The sequence below is a fragment of the Bufo bufo genome, chromosome 5 (genome assembly GCF_905171765.1).
Source record: "Bufo bufo chromosome 5, aBufBuf1.1, whole genome shotgun sequence".
Classification (NCBI taxonomy): Eukaryota; Metazoa; Chordata; class Amphibia; order Anura; family Bufonidae; genus Bufo; species Bufo bufo.
This window is the reverse complement of record NC_053393.1, coordinates 529,617,928-529,642,761: the sequence shown is the minus strand read 5'-3', so window position 1 is coordinate 529,642,761 and position 24,834 is coordinate 529,617,928. Positions and strand designations below refer to the sequence as shown.

Here is a 24,834-nt window from a genome sequence, read left to right as displayed (position 1 = left end):
TATATATATATATATATATATATATATATATCCAAAGGATGGCAGGGCAGCACTCCTCACTTCAAGTGATGCAAATGATTAAGGTGCCAGCATTTTCCCCTGGGTCCTGGGGTGCAAACACAATCCAAATAAATGTAACGCAGCACTTCTTAGATAAAAAGTGAAAAAATACAAAATTTATTCAACACGTGTTGGCAAAAGTCTCAGCTTTTAATATCTGCATTTATGACTAGCCAGTATAGTCAGTGGCATATCCGTTTGGTGCATTTTTTTGTGTGATTTATACGATTATATTTTCCTCCGCACAATGCTTCGGTTTGTGTAGGATGCCTTTGTGGTGCATGTGGACCGCGCCGACATCCTCCATTGTACGCATTTTTTTGCTGGGGATAGTCGATTACTGCGGTCCACATGCGGTGGGACTGCTCCCCCAATGAGAAACACGATACAGTGTTTGGGGTTTGAGCAGCTCCTCCATATTTGCCACTATATTTCTGTGATTTTGACATGTTGATACAGGCAACGTTTCAGTATCAGGCCATTATCACTTGGCTTGATAATGGCTCTGTGAGAGAGCTGAAACGTTGCCTGTATCAAAATGTGTTTTTATCTAAGGAGTGCTGCGTTACATTTATTTGGATTATATATATATATATATATATTATATTAACCCTGTGACTGCCTTACTCCACCAGGGATGCAGACAATAAGCTTCACTTGCATGCTGTTTAATGCAGTTTGCCTGAATGCTGGATGTTCTGTGGCCCTTTGTATCTGGTTACTTAGAGCTTATTATTGGCCATGATGACACCACCACCCTCACCTAACTTAGCAGGCACGCGGGACGGCACTCAGTATCTTCAGGCAGGCTCTTCTTCCTTCCTCTGCCTCCCAGACGGGACTACTCCCTCTCCTGTCCTGGCTCACGTCTCTGCCTCCGCTCCAGCTCCGCCACCCTATGTACAGTAAACGGGACATGTTCTAGTTTTATTCCGACAGCCTTTTGCCGTGACTCGCGGGAACTCCGCCCCCATTATAGTCAATGGGGGCAGAGTAGCAGTCCGGGGGCACGCGGTCATTAGCGGCAGGACGGATCCGGCAGGCTGTTCACCCGCCGGAACAGCCTGCCGGAGGTCCGTGCCACTAGTGTGAAAGTAGCCTTAGGGAAAATGGCTAGCAATCAGACAACCTCAGTATCACCTTTCACAATCTCTGCTCTGAAGGTCTCATTTGTGGAAAGTTATTTCGTCCTTCCCTAATATACCTGCAGCGCAATATTACAGCATGAAAAGTGTTTTTGTAGGTTTGCACATGGATTTTTATTCCCTGAACGTCTCACTCAGGGCACAGTTTTTTGTACTTTACATTTAGGGAGCAGCAGTTGGCCATGATGACACCACTACCCTCACCTAACTTAGCAGGCACGCAGTGACGCAGTATCTTCAGGCAGGCCGGCTCTTCTTGCTTCCTCTGCCTCCCCAGATGGGACTACTCCCTCTCCTGTCCTGGCTCACGTCTCTGCCTCCGCTCCAGCTCCGCCACCTCCTATGTACAATAAATGGGCGGGAGAAGGGCGCGGGCAGCGTTAGGGCAGACAGAGCAACGTCAGGAGGAGGAGGCTGCCGTTCGGCGAGCACAAGCGGTACGCAGCGGTAAGCCCGCCCCCTACTTTAATATTAGACATATTCATTGGTGGCAGTGGTGCGGCGCCTCAGAGTCAGCTCATTGTATTGGGCTCTGCGGCGGCCACGTCATGGGAGGGAGGGATTCCCAAGCCTCCGTCCCTCCCTCCTTCTCCACTGACTTGAAAAAACATGTACGCGTCGGGCGCGCATGGCGTCAGCGCTTCTCTCTTCCTCTGCGGCCCGGCAAAGTATCTTCCATGGCCCGGTCCTGGGCCGCGTCCCGGTGGTTGGGGACCGCTGCTTTAGAGCATATCCTAAGCACAAGCCGAGGATGGTTTGGTTTTAAGTAAGGAGGAACGTAATGCCCCAGAGTGGCATTACCACTTCTTAACCCCGCTACTATTTCTAATGGGCTAATATAATGTCATCTTATAACTGTTATGTTCAAATATAAGATGCCTGGTTTACCAGCAGGTGGCAGCAAACACGGCAGAGCTACAATTAGAATGGAACCTTCCATTCCATTCTAACACCCCTCTGTGGAGGAGTGGGCTCTCCCCACTTCCTTTAGGAAGGGTGGGAACCAGAGTTAGTAAGTTCCAGCTTACCCCATGCCAACGGAGGGTGTACTGGGCACGTCTCTACTGGATGTGCCCAAAAGCCAGCCAGAGCACCTTCAGCTCTGCTGGCCATGGAGGCCAAATAATAAAGCCTCAGGAGCCAGGAGTATAGTTCCCTGGCAAAATCTAGGAGTCAGACTACAAAGAGGGAAGTGCAGCAGACAGAAAAATCTGAGTTATACAGCCAGCCTGTCAGTACAGCAGAGCCAGAGAGAAACAGATATAGCAGAGACTAGGTTGCCTGCCAAGTTTTAATGCTAAAGCCTGCTAGGACCAAGATAAAGCTTGAAGATTGACTTGGATGAACATTTATTGAAGTAAAACTGCTGTTCAACTTTATATAAGGTCTGGACTCGATTCTTTCTTCAATCCCTCAATTAATCCCCCTATTTATTGCTTCGGAGCCAAAGCCTGGGTTCCAGCCGTATCCAGGTAGGAGCACCGTGACACATAAAGGGACATTTTAGGCCGCACTAAATCACTCGGCATTCCTACACCTGGGACGCGTGTCATTACATCGATTAAGGGCCCTGGGGGCGCCCATTGATCCTGCTGACAAGTGCTCTATAAGTTGATGGTAGAATCTCTCCATCTGTAGAAGAATCACGGTTCCTAACTTTTCACACAGTTCCCTGATCAATTTCCATGCAAATTGACATCAAGCGGGGACAAGTATTCCAGTGACAGGACTTAATTAAAATGAGATTTGGCGTTAGTCGGGGAAGCCCTCATCTGACAGAACGAAACTGTGACATCTGCAAGTCAGAAAAATGCAATTAACTTCCGAAACGTCCAGGTCTATTTGCAAACGGTCATGTTGAGTGAACGGCATACGGGTGTGCCAGAGTTGGTCGGGAAGGATTAAGTTAACTTTTGTGGCAATGAAGCATAGTCACTGTAGAAATGAAAAGTTCTACAACAGGCTTTACATATCCCTTGTTCACAACTTTAAGATCTCCGCTTGCTGTCAGTGATTAAAAAAACACTCTTGTCTACACTCAGAGGCAGTAAACCCGTCCATAGCTAGTGCTATAGCTGAGAAGTGATACAATTGTATCCAGTCTCTGGTCATTTGATACAGTGCATCAGTAAAGCTCACAGAGCGTTGTCTAGAGTGGATACAATTGTGCACCATTTGTAGTTCTGGGTTCTGCTCTCAAAAAGTTTACTTTGTCTATTTTGGAGTCTGACTCCATTACCTACTTGCCACATCAGATCCTGCTCCGGTCTCGCTGACCCCCAGACAGACCACCACATCTCCAGCTATAGTTGGCGCCAAGAACTGATGCTTCAATTCATCGCTGCCAAACCTGGAAAATAGGGAAGCAAAAAGAACAGGATCAGCAAAGACTCTCCGTAATTCCATAGCAAGCAGTTGTAGTAATGGGGCTGTTTTTTGTTTGTTCTTTTTGGTGGGTGGGACCTGTGTGGTGGGACCTGTGTGGTGGTACAACGCACACGACCTCACCCTGCTGAACATGGGGGTACCGATGGTCTGGCACTTGAGAGCACTAACAATACAGGTTCTTCTCAAAAAATTAGCATATTGTGATAAAGTTCATTATTTTCTGTAATGTACTGATAAACATTAGACTTTCATATATTTTAGATTCATTACACACAACTGAAGTAGTTCAAGCCTTTTCTTGTTTAAATATTGATGATTTTGGCATACAGCTCATGAAAACCCCAAATTCCTATCTCCAAAAATTAGCATATTTCATCCGACCAATAAAAGAAAAGTGTTTTTAATACAAAAAAGTCAACCTTCAAATAATTAAGTTCAGTTATGCCCTCAATACTTGGTCGGGAATCCTTGTGCAGAAATGACTGCTTCAATGCGGCGTGGCATGGAGGCAATCAGCCTGTGGCACTGCTGAGGTGTTATGGAGGCCCAGGATGCTTCGATAGCGGCCTTAAGCTCATCCAGAGTGTTGGGTCTTGCGTCTCTCAACTTTCTCTTCCCAATATCCCACAGATTCTCTATGGGGTTCAGGTCAGGAGAGTTGGCAGGCCAATTGAGCACAGTAATACGATGGTCAGTAAACCATTTACCCGTGGTTTTGGCACTGTGAGCAGGTGCCAGGTCGCGCTGAAAAATGAAATCTTCATCTCCATAAAGCTTTTCAGCAGATGGAAGCATGAAGTGTTCCAAAATCTCCTGATAGCTAGCTGCATTGTCCCTGCCCTTGATAAAACACAGTGGACCAACACCAGCAGCTGACATGGCACCCCAGACCATCACTGACTGTGGGTACTTGACACTGGACTTCAGGCATTTTGGCATTTCCCTCTCCCCAGTCTTCCTCCAGACTCAGTCCACTGCTTCCGCAGGTACCCCAAGGTCTGGAATCGGTCCTTCTCCACAATCTTCCTCAGGGTCCGGTCACCTCTTCTCGTTGTGCAGCGTTTTCTGCCACACTTTTTCCTTCCCACAGACTTCCCACTAAGGTGCCTTGATACAGCACTCTGGGAACAGCCTATTCGTTCAGAAATTTCTTTCTGTGTCTTACCCTCTTGCTTGAGGGTGTCAATGATGGCCTTCTGGACAGCATTTAGGTCGGCAGTCTTACCCATGATTGTGGTTTTGAGTAATGAACCAGGCTGGGAGTTTTTAAAAACCTCAGGAATCTTTTGCAGGTGTTTAGAGTTAATTGGTTGATTCAGATGATTAGGTTAATAGCTCGTTTAGAGAACCTTTTCATGATATGCTAATTTTTTTAGATAGGAATTTGGGGTTTTCATGAGTAGTATGCCAAAATCATCAATATTAAAACAAGAAAAGGCTTGAACTACTTCAGTTGTGTGTAATAAATCTAAAATATATGAAAGTCTAATGTTTAGCAGTACATTACAGAAAATAATGAACTTTATCACAATATGCTAATTTTTTTAGAAGAACCTGTATTTGTCCATTGTTGTACGGCACTATTACATTATGTTGGTAATATCTGAGCACTCTGTGGCGGTATGTAATCTACTTAGGCATTGTGTGGCACTGAACAGTATACCGTTTTGAAAGGCAGCGCTATTTAGGCAACAGTATGATGGTGTTACTTGGTTAACATATGGCACTGTTATTTTGGCACCATCCTTCTACAGTTGCATACTTACAGACATTGCACTTGGTAACTTCGAGGCACGTAAGCCCACCTTGGGAACGCCCCAAACCAGTAGTGTGAATTGCGAATATTCTATTCGTGAATTTTTATTGCGAATATCGGCACTTCGAGACTTCGCGAAGATGTAGAATATAGTGCTATATATTCGCAATCGCGAATATTCTAGATATTTTTTTTTTCATCAGTAACCTCCCTACTTGCTTGTGGGCCAATGAGAAGGCTGCAATATCTTTGTCAGAGCTTAGCAACATCCCTAGCAACCAATAGGAAAGTTGCCTACCCCTTTACTATATAAGAACCTCCCCAGCAGCCATTTTTTGCAGTTCTGAGAGAGAGAGAGCAGTGACATTGCTGTGCTCTGTGCCTTCATCTGGATCCTATTCCTTATTCAATTACATTAGATAGTTAGTTAGTTAGTTCATATATATAATACAGATAGTTAGTGGGAGATAGTCAGTGTAGGTTATATCCTGATATAGTGTAGCTGGTAGGTTCCAGTGCAGGGTGTTAGGCAGTGTGATAGGAATTACTGTTTCTCTGCTCTCCATACATACATGCTACAGACATAGTGCTGTGATGTCACAACAATACTTAGTGCACCAATCAGTAATATCTACTCAGACCTGATAAAATGTGAAGTTGCACGTATTGCACAAAAAATATGCGCATCATTAGTGCTGATCTGCGCAATCGCGAAAATAATGACTGGAGTTCACGAATTCTAGAATTCACAAATTTATTGCGAATATTAACCGAAAAATTCAAGAAATATCACGAAAGCGAATATTGCCTATGCCGGTCATCACTACAAACCAGTCAATAGCCACCCACTTATGGATGGGGATTACATAAACCTTGCCCACTTTCAGTCTAGGATAGCCTGAATTTGCCAGAACTGGCTCTGATAATTAGGACATCCCCTGCAAATTCAGGACTGTTGGAAACTGACCCGTTGTATCCATCATTAGGCTAGGTTCGCACCTTTGTTTAGAGCCCTCTGCCATCCAGAAAAAAAATAAAAAATCACTGGCTGAGGCGGGTCCTCACTTAAACAAATAACTGGCCGTGCTATCATTTCCTATGGGGCCAGACAAGACTGGCGGGAAACCGGGAAGAGTCGGAACAGGATTGGTGGGGTGAATATGGCTTCTTTCATTATTTTGCACCACTCTGAGCCTTTTTGCTAAATCAAAACTATTGTGACTCCTTAGCTGCTATCTTATTGGTCAGAAAAAGAGTCCGGTGAGTGACCTATGGGGCTCCCTCTGTGTCCCTTTATATGGCATGGTGACTTCATAAATGAGCGGTCATATTTACACTTTTTCGCATCGCTCAGTGGCTGCATGGTTTTGTCGAATACTGTGTGCTACACTGTTAGGGCTCATGCACACAAACGTATTTTCTTTACATGTCCATTCCTTTTTTTTGCGGACCGTATACGGAACCATTCATTTCAACGGGTCCGCAAAAATAACGGAAGTTACTCCGTGTGCATTCCGTTTCTGTATGTCTGTTCCCCAAAAAAATAGAACATGTCCTCTCATTGTCTGCATTATGGACAAGGATAGGACTGTTCTATTAGGGGCCAGCTGTTCCGTTCCGCAAAGTACGGAATGCACACGGACGTCATCCGTTTTTTTTTTTTGCGGACTGTATACAGAACTATTCATTTCAATGGGTCCGCAAAAAAAACTGAAGTTACTCCGTGTGCATTCCGTTTCTGTATGTCCATATGTCTGTTCCGCAAAAAAATAGAACATGTCCTATTATTGTCTGCATTACGGAAAAGTATAGGACTGTTCTATTACGGGGCAGCTGTTCCGTTTCGCAAAGTACGAAATGCACAAGGACAGCATCCGTATTTTTTCCGGACCCCAAAATACATACGGTCATGTGCATAAGCCCTTAAACAAACCGGTAGACCGCTCGGTGGTCCAGCAATATTAGTAAAGCTGCATCGATAATATAGAAGCGTGCATTCCTACGGATGTTTCTGCTGCTCCGCTCCGAGCTTCTGCAACAGCTTCATGTCGTGAGGGTCACAATGCTCTTGTCTGCAGAAACCAAATGCTCGCTATGTGTGAAATTTTCTTTTTTAGAGTAAAAAATATATAAAAGTACAAATTAGACGGCTCCACTCGACATTTACAATTGGCGCCCTTGGATTTTTTTTTTTTTTGCCGTAAGCAAAAATAGGGACAGAAGTAATTTTCACTTACTCTGCAGTGTCACTGGTATTATGCAAATTACATTGCAGATTTGACCTTTAAAATAAGTGAAGGGATGGAAAACATCTAAATTAGAGGATCAGACTTGTCAGCTCTTTTCCAGGGACCTGCATTACACAGATGGAGATGATGGGGGATGTCATTCTGTGAATCTTCGATGAGCTGCCTCAAATTGTTTTCACATTTTAAAATTCTTTGCGGCTGGTTAATTACCAGGTAAAGCGGACAAAAGAGCAGAACTATCATCCCGCGTCGTCTCTAAGCCTACTAACAAGACTAAAACGTGATTATGTCGCCCACAACAATACACGTGTTGGATCTTGTAAGGAAAGATCCGCAGCAGAAAGGAAAAAGTTTACAGAATGTAAACTTCTGAGGAGGAGAAGGAAGATGCCTATTATACTGACTACCGCTAAAAAAACATTGCTCCAGACTACACATCCAGACTGCTGTTATAGGGGGCGCTCCAGACTACACATCCAGACTGCTGTTATAGGGGGCGCTCCAGACTACATATCCAGACTGCTGTTATAGGGGGCGCTCCAGACTACACATCCAGACTGCTGTTATAGGGGGTGCTCCAGACTACACATCCAGACTGCTGTTATAGGGGGCGCTCCAGACTACACATCCAGACTGCTGTTATAGGGGGCGCTCCAGACTACATATCCAGACTGCTGTTATAGGGGGTGCTCCAGACTACACATCCAGACTGCTGTTATAGGGGGCGCTCCAGACTGCACATCCAGACTGCTGTTATAGGGGGTGCTCCAGACTACACATCCAGACTGCTGTTATAGGGGGCGCTCCAGACTACACATCCAGACTGCTGTTATAGGGGGCGCTCCAGACTACACATCCAGACTGCTGTTATAGCGGGAGCTCCAGACTACACATTCAGACTGTTGTTATAGGGGGCGCTCCAGACTACACATCCAGACTGCTGTTATAGGGGGCGCTCCAGACTACACATCCAGACTGCTGTTATAGGGGGCGCTCCAGACTACACATCCAGACTGCTGTTATAGGGGGCGCTCCAGACTACACATCCAGACTGCTGCTATAGGGGGCGCTCCAGACTACACATCCAGACTGCTGTTATAGGGGGCGCTCCAGACTACACATCCAGACTGCTGTTATAGGGGGCACACCAGATTACACATCCAGACTGCTGTTATAGGGGGCACTCCAGACTACACATCCAGACTGCTGTTATAGGGGGCGCTCCAGACTACACATCCAGACTGCTGTTATAGGGGGCGCTCCAGACTACACATCCAGACTGCTGTTATAGGGGGTGCTGCAGACTACACATCCAGACTGCTGTTATAGGGGGCGCTCCAGACTACACATCCAGACTGCTGTTATAGGGGGCGCTCCAGACTACACATCCAGACAGCTGTTATAGGGGGCGCTCCAGACTACACATCCAGACTGCTGTTATAGGGGGTGCTCCAGACTACACATTCAGACTGCTGTTATAGGGGGCGCTCCAGACTACACATCCAGACTGCTGTTATAGGGGGCGCTCCAGACTACACATCCAGACTGCTGTTATAGGGTCCGATCCAGACTACACATCCAGACTGCTGTTATAGGGGGGGCTCCAGACTACACATCCAGACTGCTGTTATAGGGGGCGCTCCAGACTACACATCCAGACTGCTGTTATAGGGGGCGCTCCAGACTACACATGCAGACTGCTGTTATAGGGGGCGCTCCAGAATACACATCCAGACTGCTGTTATAGGGGGCGCTCCAGACTACACATGCAGACTGCTGTTATAGGGGGCGCTCCAGACTACACATCCAGACTGCTGTTATAGGGGGCGCTCCAGACTACACATCCAGACTGCTGTTATAGGGGGCACTCCAGACTACACATCCAGACTGCTGTTATAGGGGGCGTAACAGACTACACAACCAGACTGCTGTTATAAGGGGCGCTCCAGACTACACATCCAGACTGCTGTTATAGGGGGTGCTCCAGACTACACATCCAGACTGCTGTTATAGGGGGCGCTCCAGACTACACATCCAGACTGCTGTTATAGGGTCCGATCCAGACTACACATCCAGACTGCTGTTATAGGGGGCGCTCCAGACTACACATCCAGACTGCTGTTATAGGGGGGCTCCAGACTACACATCCAGACTGCTGTTATAGGGGGCGCTCCAGACTACACATGCAGACTGCTGTTATAGGGGGCGCTCCAGAATACACATCCAGACTGCTGTTATAGGGGGCGCTCCAGACATAACACATGCAGACTGCTGTTATAGGGGGCGCTCCAGACTACACATCCAGACTGCTGTTTATTGGGGGCGCTCCAGACTACACATCCAGACTGCTGTTATAGGGGGGCGCTCCAGACTACACATCCAGACTGCTGTTATAGGGGGCACTCCAGACTACACATCCAGACTGCTGTTTATAGGGGGCGCTACAGACTACACATCAGACTGCTGTTATAGGGGGCGCTCCAGACTACACATCCAGACTGCTGTTATAGGGTCCGATCCAGACTACACATCAGACTGCTGTTATAGGGGGCGCTCCAGACTACACATCCAGACTGCTGTTATAGGGGGCGCTCCAGACTACACATCCAGACTGCTGTTATAGGGGCCTCTACACATCCAGACTGCTGTTATAGGGGGTGCTCCAGACTACACATCCAGACTGCTGTTATAGGGGGCGCTCCAGACTACACATCCAGACTGCTGTTATAGGGTCCGATCCAGACTACACATCCAGACTGCTGTTATAGGGGGCGCTCCAGACTACACATCCAGACTGCTGTTATAGGGGGGCTCCAGACTACACATCCAGACTGCTGTTATAGGGGGCGCTCCAGACTACACATGCAGACTGCTGTTATAGGGGGCGCTCCAGAATACACATCCAGACTGCTGTTATAGGGGGCGCTCCAGACTACACATGCAGACTGCTGTTATAGGGGGCGCTCCAGACTACACATCCAGACTGCTGTTATAGGGGGCGCTCCAGACTACACATCCAGACTGCTGTTATAGGGGGCGCTCCAGACTACACATCCAGACTGCTGTTATAGGGGGCACTCCAGACTACACATCCAGACTGCTGTTATAGGGGGCGCTCCAGACTACACATCCAGACTGCTGTTATAGGGGGCGCTCCAGACTACACATCCAGACTGCTGTTATAGGGTCCGATCCAGACTACACATCCAGACTGCTGTTATAGGGGGCGCTCCAGACTACACATCCAGACTGCTGTTATAGGGGGCGCTCCAGACTACACATCCAGACTGCTGTTATAGGGGGCGCTCCAGACTACACATGCAGACTGCTGTTATAGGGGGCGCTCCAGAATACACATCCAGACTGCTGTTATAGGGGGCGCTCCAGACTACACATGCAGACTGCTGTTATAGGGGGCGCTCCAGACTACACATCCAGACTGCTGTTATAGGGGGCGCTCCAGACTACACATCCAGACTGCTGTTATAGGGGGCGCTCCAGACTACACATCCAGACTGCTGTTATAGGGGGCGCTCCAGACTACACATCCAGACTGCTGTTATAGGGGGTGCTCCAGACTACACATCCAGACTGCTGTTATAGGGGGTGCTCCAGACTACACATCCAGACTGTTGTTATAGGGGGTGCTCCAGACTACACATCCAGACTGCTGTTATAGGGGGCGCTCCAGACTACACATCCAGACTGCTGTTATAGGGGGCGCTCCAGACTACACATCCAGACTGCTGTTATAGGGGGCGCTCCAGACTACACATCCAGACTGCTGTTATAGGGGGCGCTCCAGACTACACATCCAGACTGCTGTTATAGGGTCCGATCCAGACTACACTTCCAGACTGCTGTTATAGGGGGCGCTCCAGACTACACATCCAGACTGCTGTTATAGGGGGCGCTCCAGACTACACATCCAGACTGCTGTTATAGGGGGCGCTCCAGACTACACACCCAGACTGCTGTTATAGGGGGCGCTCCAGACTACACATGCAGACTGCTGTTATAGGGGGCGCTCCAGACTACACATCCAGACTGCTGTTATAGGGGGCGCTCCAGACTACACATCCAGACTGCTGTTATAGGGGGCGCTCCAGACTACACATCCAGACTGCTGTTATAGGGGGCGCTCCAGACTACACATCCAGACTGCTGTTATAGGGGGCGCTCCAGACTACACTTCCAGACTGCTGTTATAGGGGGCGCTCCAGACTACACATCCAGACTGCTGTTATAGGGGGCGCTCCAGACTACACATCCAGACTGCTGTTATAGGGGGCGCTCCAGACTACACACCCAGACTGCTGTTATAGGGGGCGCTCCAGACTACACATGCAGACTGCTGTTATAGGGGGCGCTCCAGACTACACATCCAGACTGCTGTTATAGGGGGCGCTCCAGACTACACATCCAGACTGCTGTTATAGGGGGCGCTCCAGACTACACATCCAGACTGCTGTTATAGGGGGCGCTCCAGACTACACATCCAGACTGCTGTTATAGGGGGCGCTCCAGACTACACTTCCAGACTGCTGTTATAGGGGGCGCTCCAGACTACACATCCAGACTGCTGTTATAGGTTGCGCTCCAGACTACACATCCAGACTGCTGTTATAGGGGGCGCTCCAGACTACACATGCAGACTGCTGATATAGGGGGCGCTCCAGACTACACATCCAGACTGCTGTTATAGGGGGCGCTCCAGACTACACATCCAGACTGCTGTTATAGGGGGCGCTCCAGACTACACATCCAGACTGCTGTTATAGGGGGCGCTCCAGACTACACATCCAGACTGCTGTTATAGGGGGCGCTCCAGACTACACATCCAGACTGCTGATATAGGGGGCGCTCCAGACTACACATCCAGACTGCTGTTATAGGGGGTGCTCCAGACTACGCGTCCAGACTGCTGATATATGGGGCGCTCCAGACTACACATGCAGACTGCTGTTATAGGGGGCGCTCCAGACTACGCGTCCAGACTGCTGATATAGGGGGCGCTCCAGACTACACATCCAGACTGCTGATATAGGGGGTGCTCCAGACTACACATCCAGACTGCTGTTATAGGGGGCGCTCCAGACTACACATGCAGACTGCTGTTATAGGGGGCGCTCCAGACTACGCGTCCAGACTGCTGATATAGGGGGCGCTCCAGACTACACATCCAGACTGCTGTTATAGGGGGCGCTCCAGACTACACATCCAGACTGCTGTTGTAGGGGGCGCTCCAGACTACACATCCAGACTGCTGTTATAGGGGGCGCTCCAGACTACACATGCAGACTGCTGTTATAGGGGGCGCTCCAGACTACGCGTCCAGACTGCTGTTATAGGGGGCGCTCCAGACTACACAGCCAGACTGCTGTTATAGGGGGCGCTCCAGACTACACATCCAGACTGCTGTTGTAGGGGGCGCTCCAGACTACACATCCAGACTGCTGTTATAGGGGGCGCTCCAGACTACACATCCAGACTGCTGTTGTAGGGGGCGCTCCAGACTACACATCCAGCCTGCTGTTATAGGGGGCGCTCCAGACTACACATCCAGACTGCTGTTATAGGGGGCGCTCCAGACTACACATCCAGACTGCTGTTATAGGGGGCGCTCCAGACTACACATCCAGACTGCTGTTATAGGAGGAGGTCCAGAATACACATGCAGACTGCTGTTATAGGGGGCGCTCCAGACTACGCGTCCAGACTGCTGTTATAGGGGGCGCTCCAGACTACACAGCCAGACTGCTGTTATAGGGGTCGCTCCAGACTACACATCCAGACTGCTGTTGTAGGGGGCGCTCCAGACTACACATCCAGACTGCTGTTATAGGGGGCGCTCCAGACTACACATCCAGACTGCTGTTGTAGGGGGCGCTCCAGACTACACATCCAGCCTGCTGTTATAGGGGGCGCTCCAGACTACACATCCAGACTGCTGTTATAGGGGGCGCTCCGGACTACACATCCAGACTGCAGTTATAGGCGGCGCTCCAGACTACACATCCAGACTGCTGCTATAGGGGGTGCTCCAGTCTACACATCCAGACTGCTGTTATAGGGGGTGCTCCTGACTGCCGTTATAGGGGGTGCTCCAGACTACACATCCAGACTGCCGTTAAAGGGGGTGCTCCAGACTACACATCCAGACTGCTGTTATAGGGGGCGCACCAGACTACACATCCAGACTGCTGTTATAGGGGGTGCTCCTGACTGCCGTTATAGGGAGTGCTCCAGACTACACATCCAGACTGCCGTTAAAGGGGGCGCTCCAGACTACATATCCAGACTGCTGTTCTAGGGGGCGCTCCAAACTACACATGCAGACTGCTGTTATAGGGGGCGCTCCAGACTACACATCCAGACTGCTGTTATAGGGTCCGATCCAGACTACACATCCAGACTGCTGTTATAGGGTCCGATCCAGACTACACATTCAGACTGCTGTTATAGGGGGCGCTCCAGACTACACATCCAGACTGCTGTTATAGGGGGCGCTTCAGATTACACATCCAGGCTGTTGTTATAGGGGGTGCTCCAGACTACACATCCAGACTGCTGTTATAGGGTCCGATCCAGACTACACATCCAGACTGCTGTTATAGGGGGTGCTCCAGACTACACATCCAGACTGCTGTTATAGGGGGCGCTCCAGACTTCACAGCCAGACGGCTGTTATAGGGGGTGCTCCAGACTACACATCCAGACTTCTATTATACAGAGCTCTCCAGACTACATAGCCTGATGTAATGTTCAACCATTTGATTAAGTTTTTCTCACTGCAAATGGGTTAAGTCCTTATGAATACATCTATACTGCCAATGGAGCTACCATTTGGGTCTATATATTTATTGGTGCCATATTCAGGGCTCACTTGACAAAGCCATATGCACGGTGCCTGTCGTCCGAGCTCCCACAATGCTTGCACTCTAATAGCCACAAACCAGAAAAACTTAGCAAATACTAAAGATTAGTGTTGATCGAGCACCATAGTGCTTGGGCCGAACACATCGGGATGCTCAGGTGCTCTACTGAGCACCCGAGTATAATGGAAGTCAATGGGAGAACCCGAGCATTAAACCAGGAACCCACTGCTCTGAAGAGGGGAGGGTGTCTGGTTCATAGGAAAAGGTCAGACATTGATGGAAACACTATTGAAATGGTTCGGGAACAGCATGGGGAGGATGTCTGGATGCATCTTGGACTCCCAGGTCGCTGCTGGGAACGATGTTGTCCGAGTAGTGCGCCTTTTTTACAAACTGACAATAATACGCACAAAACCGAAGATAAAATCGATTTTAGAGGAAACATTGTTAGGAAACATTCTTTCCTGTATATTTACTTGCGTATAAAGTGCAAGTGCTGCCAAAAATTATAATGAAGAGGTACTCCAATACAACCTGTATATCACATAGTGGAGGGCCTCATTCACATTGTGGTACAATAGTTCAGGTAGTGGGACTCCTACACTCATAAAGCCTATGCACTAAGTGAAAGGGCTGCCAAAAATTACAAGGAACCGGCACTCCGATACACCCTTTGTTACACATAAAGGAGAGCATCATACACAGCCTTGAAAAATTATGATTGATGGCCTGTGGGTGACCCTCGAAATCATTTGGAGCAAGCGCCTGCTGATCTGACCATCTAAAACCTTAGGGGCAAGGGCCTGCTGCCGTGACGGCGACAATCCATTCAGATGTCTGCCCTATCAACTTTCGATGTTCTTTTCAGCACCAACCACAGTGACCACGGGTAAGGGGGAATCAGTGATAGATTCCGAAGAGGGAGCCTGAGAAACGGCTACGGCTACCACATTCAAGCAAGGCAGCATGAGCGCAAATTACCTATTAGGTATAATAAATAGGTGAGGGCCTGCAGGTGAACTGACCCTGTAAAAGATTGTAGGTGAGTAGGGTAGAGCCAACTGTAAAGTTCGGGTTCGTACCGAACTTTAGGATTTTTGGACCCCGGACCCGAACCCAAACATTTCAGTAAAAGTTCGGGTTCAGGTTCGGTGATTTCTTGGCGCTTTTTGAAAGGCTGCAGAGCATCCATTCAACAAGCGTTTAACTGTGTGACCTTAGAAGCCATCACAGCCAGGCCTACTAATGGCATGACTGTGATTGGCCAGTGCAGCATGTGACCCAGCTTTTATATAAGCTGGAGTCACGTAGCGCTGCACGTCACTCTGCTGTGCTTAGTGAAGGGAGAGGATGCTGCTGCTGTGAGGGAGAGAATAGGACAATCTTTAATCAGAACTCCAATTGAATTCAGCGATCTACATAGATTTAGTTGTGTGGGTGCAGTGCACAATCTTTTTACCCTGCCGTGGGCTCAATGACAGAGAAAAAAATAACTTTTATCCGTCTGTTAGGTGGGCGGCGGCGGCCATTTTATGCAAGCTCAGTGCACCAGCACTGCATCTGTGCTTTTGTGACATTCAAATTCAAGCTTGAAAAAACACCCTTTTTTGGCAATATCCTACATCTGGTGCCTTTGCAGCATTAGTCAGTATGCAATTTAAGCTAGAAATACAGCTATACTTTTCTGGGTTTTAAAAAACACCCTTTTTGGGCAAAAAAATTAATTTTGCAGCCTTTGCTGCATATGTCATTGTGAGATACACCCTTTAGATTCTGTGGTTCTATTCTGCTATTAATAAAACACCCCTTTTGGGCTAAAATCTTTAATTGCGGCCTAATTTGCAACTGTACGTGTGAGATACACCCTTCACATACTGTGGTTCTATTCTGCTATTAATAAAACACCTATTTTGGGCAAAAATCTTTAATTGCGGCCTAGTCTGGATCTGTACATGTGAGATACACCCTTTACATACCGTGGTTCTATTCTGTTATTTGAAAAACAGCGATTTTGGACAAAAATATTTAATTGTGGCCTAGTCTGCATCTGTACGTGTGAGATACACACTTTAGATACTGTGGTTCTATTCTGCTATTAGAAAAACACCCTTTTTGGGCAAGATCCTAAATTTGAGAAATATGAGGAGAGCGTCAAATAAGGGACAAGGCCTCGGTCGTGGTGCTGCTGGTGGAGCTCCTGTTGCAGGGAGAGGACGTGGTCGATCTGTGCCAGCTACACGCACAAGTGAAACCCCTTCCTCAGGTGCGAGTAGGCAACAGAACCTGCAGCGGTATTTGGTCGGGCCTAATGCGGCTCTACGAATGGTGAGGCCAGAACAAGTACAGGCGGTAGTAGATTGGGTTGCTGACAGTGCCTCCAGTTCCTTCACATTGTCTCCCACCCAGTCTCCTGCTGAAAGATCAGAGTTGGCACCTGCAGCCGATGTCTATCAGTCTTTCACCTCACCCCCTTGAAAATCAGCCAAGCAGTCTGAGCCCCAAGTTAGCAGGGTTTCCCAGGGCCATCCACCTAGCCCTGCCCCAGAAGTGGAAGAGATTGAGTGTACCGATGCCCAACCACTTATCTTTCAAGATGAGTACATGGGAGGACCATCGCAGCATGTCTCGGATGATGACGAAACACAGGTGCCAACAGCTGGGGCTTTCGAAAGTGTGCAAACAAGGAGGGCAGGGGTGAAGACTGGGTGGCAGATGATGTGGAGGACGATGAGGTCCTCGACACCACATGGAATCAAGGTCATGCGAGTGACCTGTGTAGTTCAGGAGGAAGAGGCGGTGGTCGCACAGAGCCACCAGCACAGCAGGAGAGGGAGCAGGGTGCAAAAGCGGAGCGGCCGTCCTCTAGACAGTACACCTGCTACTGCCCACCTCAGCAAGGGACCGAGCACACCAAAGCCAGCTCCAAGGAGTTCCCTGGCGTGGCAGTTCTTCAGACAATGTGCTGACGACAAGACATGAGTGGATTGCACGCTGTGCAATCAGAGCCTGAAGCGAGGTATAAACGTTCTCAACCTGAGCACAACCTGTATGACCAGGCATTTAAGTGCAAAGCACAAGCTGCAGTGGAGTAGACACCTCAAAAACTCTGGCTCCTCCTGCTTCCTCTTCTGCTGCAGTCTCGGCCTCTTCACCCACCTCTGGAGTGACAGTGCCACCTGCCACCCCGCAAACAGAGGATCTGCCAGCAACACCACCATCTGGGTCACCAAGCATCTCCACAATGTCCCACGGAAGCGTTCAGCTCTCCATCTCCCAAACACTGAAGCGGAAGAGGAAGTACCCCCCTACCCACCCGTGATCCCTGGCCCTAAATGCCGTCTGGTGGAGACAGAGAGTTTTAAAAGCCTTATGTCGGTGGCTGTCCCACAGTACGTCGTGCCCAGCCGCCACTACTTTTCCAGGAGAGCCATCCCTTCCCTGCACAACCAAGTAGGGGACAAAATCAGGTGTGCACTGCGCAATGCCATCTGTGGCAAGGTGCAACTGACTACGGATACGTGGACCAGTAAGCACGGTCAGGGACGTTATATCTCCATAACAGCACACTGGGTGAATGCAGTGGTGGCTGGGCCTGAGGCGGATAGCAGTTTGGCGCATGTTCTTCCACCACCAAGGATTGCAGGGCGCTTCAGTTTGCCTCCTGTTACTTCCTCCTACTCCGCTTCCTCATCCGGTCAGCGTAACACCTTCACCACCAACTTCAGCACAGCCAGGGGTAAACGACAGCAGGCAGTTTTAAAACTTATCTGTTTGGGGGACAAACCCCACACCACGCAGGAGCTGTGGATGGGCCTTGAACAACAGACCCGATGAGTAGTTGGTGCCAGTGAGCCTCAAGCCCAGCCTGGTGGTGTGCGATAATGGGCGAAATCTCGTAGCAGTTCTGGGCCTAGCAGGTTTGACGCACATCCCTTGCCTGGCGCATGTGCTGAATTTGGTGGTGCAGAAATTCCTTAAAAATTACCCCGATATGTCAGAGCTGCTGCATAAAGTGCGGGCCGTCTGTGCGCGCTTTCGGCATTCTCACCCTGCTGCTGCTCGCCTGTCAGCGCTGCAGCATAACATCGGCGATCCCGCTCACCGCCTCATATGTGACGTGCCCACAAGGTGGAACTCCCCCTTGCACATGCTGGCCAGACTGTGCGAGCAGCAGCAGGCCATAGTGGAGTTTTAGCTGCAGCACGCACGGGTGAGTCGCTCTGTGGAACAGCACCACTTCTCATTTCGTAGGGTTTCCGGCCAGTCATTCACAAGTGGCTACGAGGGTGGGTTCGTGCACCCACAAATGCCAGGTTCACAATTGTCCAGCCAGGGCACAGTTCTGGAGGATGTTGAGGTGGAGGATGAGGAGGAGGAGATGGAGGAGGAGGAACCTTGTTCACAGCAGGGTGGCACCCAGACCAGCTCATGGCCATCACGGTTGCGTGGCTGGGGGGATGATGATGATGATGATGATGATGTATAGTCTTGTGTACACGCAGTCTTACCCTTAGGGCCTCGATGCGCTTAGCTGGCTAAGAAGAAGGCATGACACTTTACCATGGGCTGCAAAGGCCTAGAGGATAAGGCACCTATTCCAGAGACCAATTTCCTAGCACTTTTCAAATGGAGAATCAAGAAAGAGGGAGGGAAGGTAGGGGGATCTCAAGGTTCAAAGGGTTCGGACGAGATATAGAGAATGTGAAGAGAACAAAATTAATAAACGTGAGGAAAAGGTATCTTTGAAATAGAAGGGACATTACCAACCGTGAATTTATAGACTAAGATTTAGGAAAACCCCCAAAATTATATGAACCAAGGTAAGTGTTACATAGGAAGATCAAACTCCTGTTTGAAAAGTAGGGTTTTCAGTGCACGTCTGAATGAGAGAAGACTGGGAATCATTTTCAGGGCCAGAGGTAGGTGGTTCCAAAATCTGGCCCCTTGAGCCGAAAAGGATCTACCTCCACGTCTGATCTTAATAACTTGTGGGATGTTAAAATTCGCAGAGTTACTAGACCTCAATGTCCTCAACGGGGCATACCTGGTGAATTTACGTTGCAGGTACAAGGGCCCCACACCATGGAATACCCTATGCATGAAGCATCCAATCTTGAACATCACCCGTTGTTGGACGGGGATACAGAGGACACAGACGATACACCTCCCACAGAGGACAGCTTTTCGTTGCCTATGGGCAGCCTGGCATACATGAGCGATTACATGCTGCAGTGTCTCCTCAACGACCGCCGAGTTGCCCACATTCTAACTTGAGCTGATTACTGGGTGGCGACGCTGCTGGATCCCAGTTACAAGGACAATGTACCGTCCTTAATTACGTCACTGGATCATGATCGTAAGATGCGCGAGTACAAGCGCACGATGGTAGACGCGCTGCTAGTGGCATTCCCACCTGACAGCGGGGGCACAGTGGAAGCACAAGGCGAATGCAGAGGCGGAGGAAGAGGTCGCCAACGCAGCTGGGGCACCGCCAGCACCTCAGAAGGCAGGGTTAGCATGGCCGACATGTGGAAAAGCTTTGTCAGCACGCCACAACAACCAGCACCACCAGCTGATATGGAACGCCTTAGCAGGAGGCAGCATTTCACCAACATGATGGAGCAGTATGTGTGCACACGCCTACACTCACTGAATGACGGGTCTGCACCCTTCAACTTCTGGGTCTCCAAATTGACCACATGGCCTGAGCTTGCCCTTTACGCCTTGGAGGTGCTGGCCTGCCCTGCAGCCAGTGTATTGTCTGAACGTGTGTTTAGCATGACTGGATCAAGGTTATATTTCCCAATGTTTTGGGGTGGACCCTAATTAAATAAAAATAAATTTAAAATCAAAAAGCAGTGTAGGCTACCTCCTCCTCCACCGCGACATCCATCGCCTCCTCAACCTCCTACTCCATATGGACCTTGTCCTCCTAGATCAAGATTATTATTTTTTATTTTTACGTATTTTATGTTATGATAAAGTCATTTCCCTATCCACATTTGTTTGCAGAGCACTTGCCATGCTCTAAACCACATTTTGATGCCATTTGCAGCCCTCTAGCCCTTTCCATGACCTTTTTACAGCTATTTTAGTGCTCAAAAGTTCGGGTCCCCATTGACTTCAATAAGGTTCGGGGTCAAGTTCGGGGCCCGAACTCGAACTTTTTGGTGAAGTTCGGCCGAACCCGTCGAACCCGAACATCCAGGTGTCCGCTCAACTCTATAGGTGAGGGCCTGCTAGTGAGCTGACCCTCTAAAAGATTGTAGGTTAGGCCTGCAGGTGATCTGACCCTCTAAAAAATTATATGCGAGGGCCTGCTGCTTAGCTGACCCTCTAAAACTTTATGGTTGAGGTCCTGGCGCTGAGCTGTGCCTGCTGCCTAGCTAACCATTCAGCTAGGGATAATGGAATTGGACTCCGGTTCTATTTTGTTGGTTTTCGGAACTGGGGCCCTGATTAAGAGGGATGGCCGGGGGCATCCGTATTGCGCCACTAGAGGTGAAATTCTTGGACCGGCGCAAGACGAACCAAAGCGAAAGCATTTGCCAAGAATGTTTTCATTAATCAAGAACGAAAGTCGGAGGTTCGAAGACGATCAGATACCGTCGTAGTTCCGATCATAAACGATGACGACCGGCGATCCCATGAACCACCGAGCTGATTCTGAGAAACCAAAGTCTTTTGGTTCCGGGGGGAGTATGGTTTGAAAGCTGACAAAGTACACTGGATGTCACAGATACATTTTTTAAGCGCACATGTTACACTGCAGATGTGGCCCTGGTAATGCCACTGTCAGAAGCGAACACCGTCTATGGAAAAATTACAATGTATGTCACAGATAAACTTTTGAAGCGCACATGTTACACTGCAGATGTGACCCTGGTAAGGTCACTGTCAGAAGCGGACACCGTCTACGGAAAAAGTACACTGGATGTCACAGAATTTTTTTTTAAGCGCACACGTTACACTGCAGATGTGGCCCTGAGAAGGTCACTGTCAGAAGCAGACAACGTCTACGGAAAAAGTACACTGGATGTCACAGATATTTTTGGGATGTGCACACTTTACACAGGAGAAGTGGCGCAGCTAATCTTACTGTCCGCAGCGGACACTGTCTATTGAAAAAGTACACTGAATGTCACAGATATTTTTGGGATGTGCACACTTTACACTGAAGATGTGGCGCAGCTAATCTCACTGTCCGCCGCGGACACCGTCTATTGAAAAAGTACACTGGATGTCACAGATATTTGACTACTGGCATTAAAGTGAGGGCAGTACTTACCTGCACGTTTATTGGCTGCGTAGAAGCCAAGAAACGTGCAGGGAGGAGACTCGAGCATGGAGCTTGAGCACATGCGGTACTCGGCCGAGTACCGCCATGTGCCGAGCATCGAGATGCTCAAGCCGAACAGGTGTTCGGCCGAGCATGCTCGCTCATCACTACTAAAGATATGAATGGTTGATAATCCTAATTTATCGCAAATCTAGAACAGCATATAGGTCGCCCAAGATATTATGTTGGAGTAAACTGTTCAAACATATGAGCCGGATTGTGAGGAACCTTCATAGCCCCAGCAACAGAGGAATGGAGCAATCTTCTTAATGAAGAAAGACAATCTCTTCGCTTGCATCATTAGTCAAGTGGCTGTTTAGGCTGTCTCCCCCTGGCAGGCTTCATGGAATATCATTACTGGTAAGACGGACATTTTCAGAGACTAGCATCCTGGCATAAATCCCAAGCTATAGCTTTGAATGATTTCCTTGGGAACCCAACAGCAAACGCTGATAAATGAGCAGCTATAGGAATGGCTCCAATAATTCAATTAATGAGCCAAATAAAAGTTCTGTCAAGAAATCTTAAAGGCTATCTTCTCTACTCAACACACAAGGATGTGGAACAAGTCTTCTCACGTTGCTAAGCAAAGAGATAGTCATGTGGTCTCTGGTGGTCAGTAATATATTCACTGTTCTTGGTGGCCAGTGATGTACGGTAATCAATGTTCTTGATGGTCAGTGATGTAATCAATGTTCTTGGTGGTCAGATGTACCTGGTGATCAGTTATATAATCAGTGTCCGTGGAGGCCGGAGTTACCTGATGAATAGTGATATCATTGATGATCATGGTCAGGGCCGGCTCCAGGTTAATGTAGGCCCTTGGCCGATAAAGTCTCAGTTGGGCCCCTTGTGGCATTTTGCACTGCGCTTACAGCAATGAAACTGCATGTATTATAGATTAAATACCTTACACAGAGCATGCTATATGGGAATCAGTCCTTATGTGCCTGCTTTTATTTTCTACCCAGTGTTTTAGTCCCTCAGGTCTACTCACAGATATGTGCCCCCTCACAGTTGATATGCCAAGATATGTGCCCCCTCACAGTAGATATGCCAAGCTATGTGCCCCCTTCATAATATATATCCCAAAATATGTGCTCCCTCACAGTTGATATGCCAAGATATGTGCCCCCTCACAGTAGATATCCCAAAATATGTGCGCCCTTACAGTTGATATGCCAAGATGTGTGCCCCTTCATATTAGATATGCCAAGATATGTGCCCTCTTACTGTGGATATGCCAATATATGTGCCCAGTGCCCCCTTCACAGTGGTTATGCCCAGATGTGCCCCCTTCACAGGAAGTGAAAAAAACAAACAATAAATCCTCCTGGCCTCAGTCACCTGGCTCCTCCCATGATCTGTGCTCCCCATCAGCAGGATACTGTGACACATGGCGCTGCTGTGTAGGAGGAGCAGAAGCTGATTCCCAGCCTGCCCCGTTCCTCCTCCTACACAGGTCAGCAGGACCATGTGTGAGGACATTGTGCTGCTGGCGCCTCAGTGGTGGAACAGAGAGCAAATAGTTCCTTGCTTCAGTGGCGTGCCTACGGTGTTTGGCACCTGGGGCGTGTCCTTTCTCTGGCACCTCCTTCCCCCTCAATACTTTAAAAAAAAATTGTACCCCCTCACAGTAGTATTGCCCTCATTGTACAACCTTCACAGTAGTTTTATACAGAAGTGTGCCCCCTCACAGTAGTTATGCCCACATTGTGCCCTCTCACAGTAGTTATACCCTCTCTGTGCCCCTTTCACAGTTGTTATGCCCTATGTGTGCCCCATTCACATTAATAATCCCCATTGTGCCCCCTTCATAATAGAAATCCCTATTGTGCCCCCTTCATAGTAATAATGCCCACTGTGTCCCCTTCATTGTAGTAATGCCCTCTGGCTCTGTGCCCCCTCCATAGTAGAAATGCCCATTGTGCCCACTTCACATTAGTAATGCCCACTGTGCCCCCTCTATAGTAGAAATGCCCTCTGTGCCCCCCCCATAGTAATAAAGACCTCTTTGCCCCGTTCATAGTAATAAAGTCCTCTGTGCCCCCTCCATAGAAATAAAGTCCTCTGTGCCCCCTCCATAGAAATAAAGTCCTCTGTGCCCCCTCCATAGTAATAAAGTCCTCTGTGCCCCCTCCAGAGTAATAAAGACCTCTGTGCCCCCTCCAGAGTAATAAAGACCTCTGTGCCCCCTCCATTGTAATAAAGACCTCTGTGCCCCCTCCATAGTAGTAATGTCCTCTGTGCCCCCTCCATAGTAATAAAGTCCTCTGTTACCCCTCTGTATTAAAAAAAAAAAAAAAAACACAGTAACTACTCACCTTGTCCCATTCCTGAAGCTCACAGTCCTCTCTTCCCTGCAGGCACAGATCGCTCTGCAGCACTGTGTGGGCGGAGCCTATGCAGATTACTGGGCTGCAGACTCTGCCCACACAGGTTGGCAGCGCGATCCGTGCCTGCAGGCTGAATAGTGGAGCGGCGAGAAGTCTTACTGCTTCACCAGAGCGCCACTGGCCTGAAGGAGGGGTGGAGCGCGGGGTAGCTGAGCGGTGAGTGACAGGACCCAGCTCCCTGCACTCCAGCAATGAGTGCTTCCATCTGTATTAATGGAAGTGCTCATTGCTTCTGGCAGCTGCGCTGTGGGCACCCGCAGGAGCTGTGGGCCCCGACACTTGCCCTGAAATGCCGGGTGCTGATGCCGGCCTTGATCATGGTGATTAGTGATATAATTAGTGCTCTTGGTAGCCAGAGGTACCTGGTGGTCAGTGCTATAATCAATTTTCTTGTTGCTCACAGGTACCTGACAATCAGTCATGTAATCAGTGTTAGTGATGGACGAACATCGGCCGGGACGGTTCGCGATCAAATATTTGAGAACCGCTCGTTCGCGGTGGGCCCCATTGAATGGCAGGCGAACCGAAAAACCTTCAGGTCATATTTGCAGCCTCCATATACTTACTAGAAGTGCACAAATAGTGCCACAACATGGACAGTGACATACCAGAGGGGGATCATT

The 24,834-nt window shown here is 48.8% G+C and overlaps 1 protein-coding gene across 1 annotated transcript in view; it reads right to left on the bottom strand.

Moving 5' to 3' along the window:
• The window catches only part of LOC121000638 (probable acyl-CoA dehydrogenase 6), a 166,039-nt gene that overhangs the window by 28,501 nt on the left and 112,704 nt on the right, over nt 1–24,834 (bottom strand). The window contains exon 5 of the mRNA XM_040431205.1: nt 3,449–3,555. Within this exon, the coding sequence (XP_040287139.1) occupies nt 3,449–3,555 (107 nt within the window). The remainder of the gene's footprint in view (nt 1–3,448; nt 3,556–24,834) is intronic.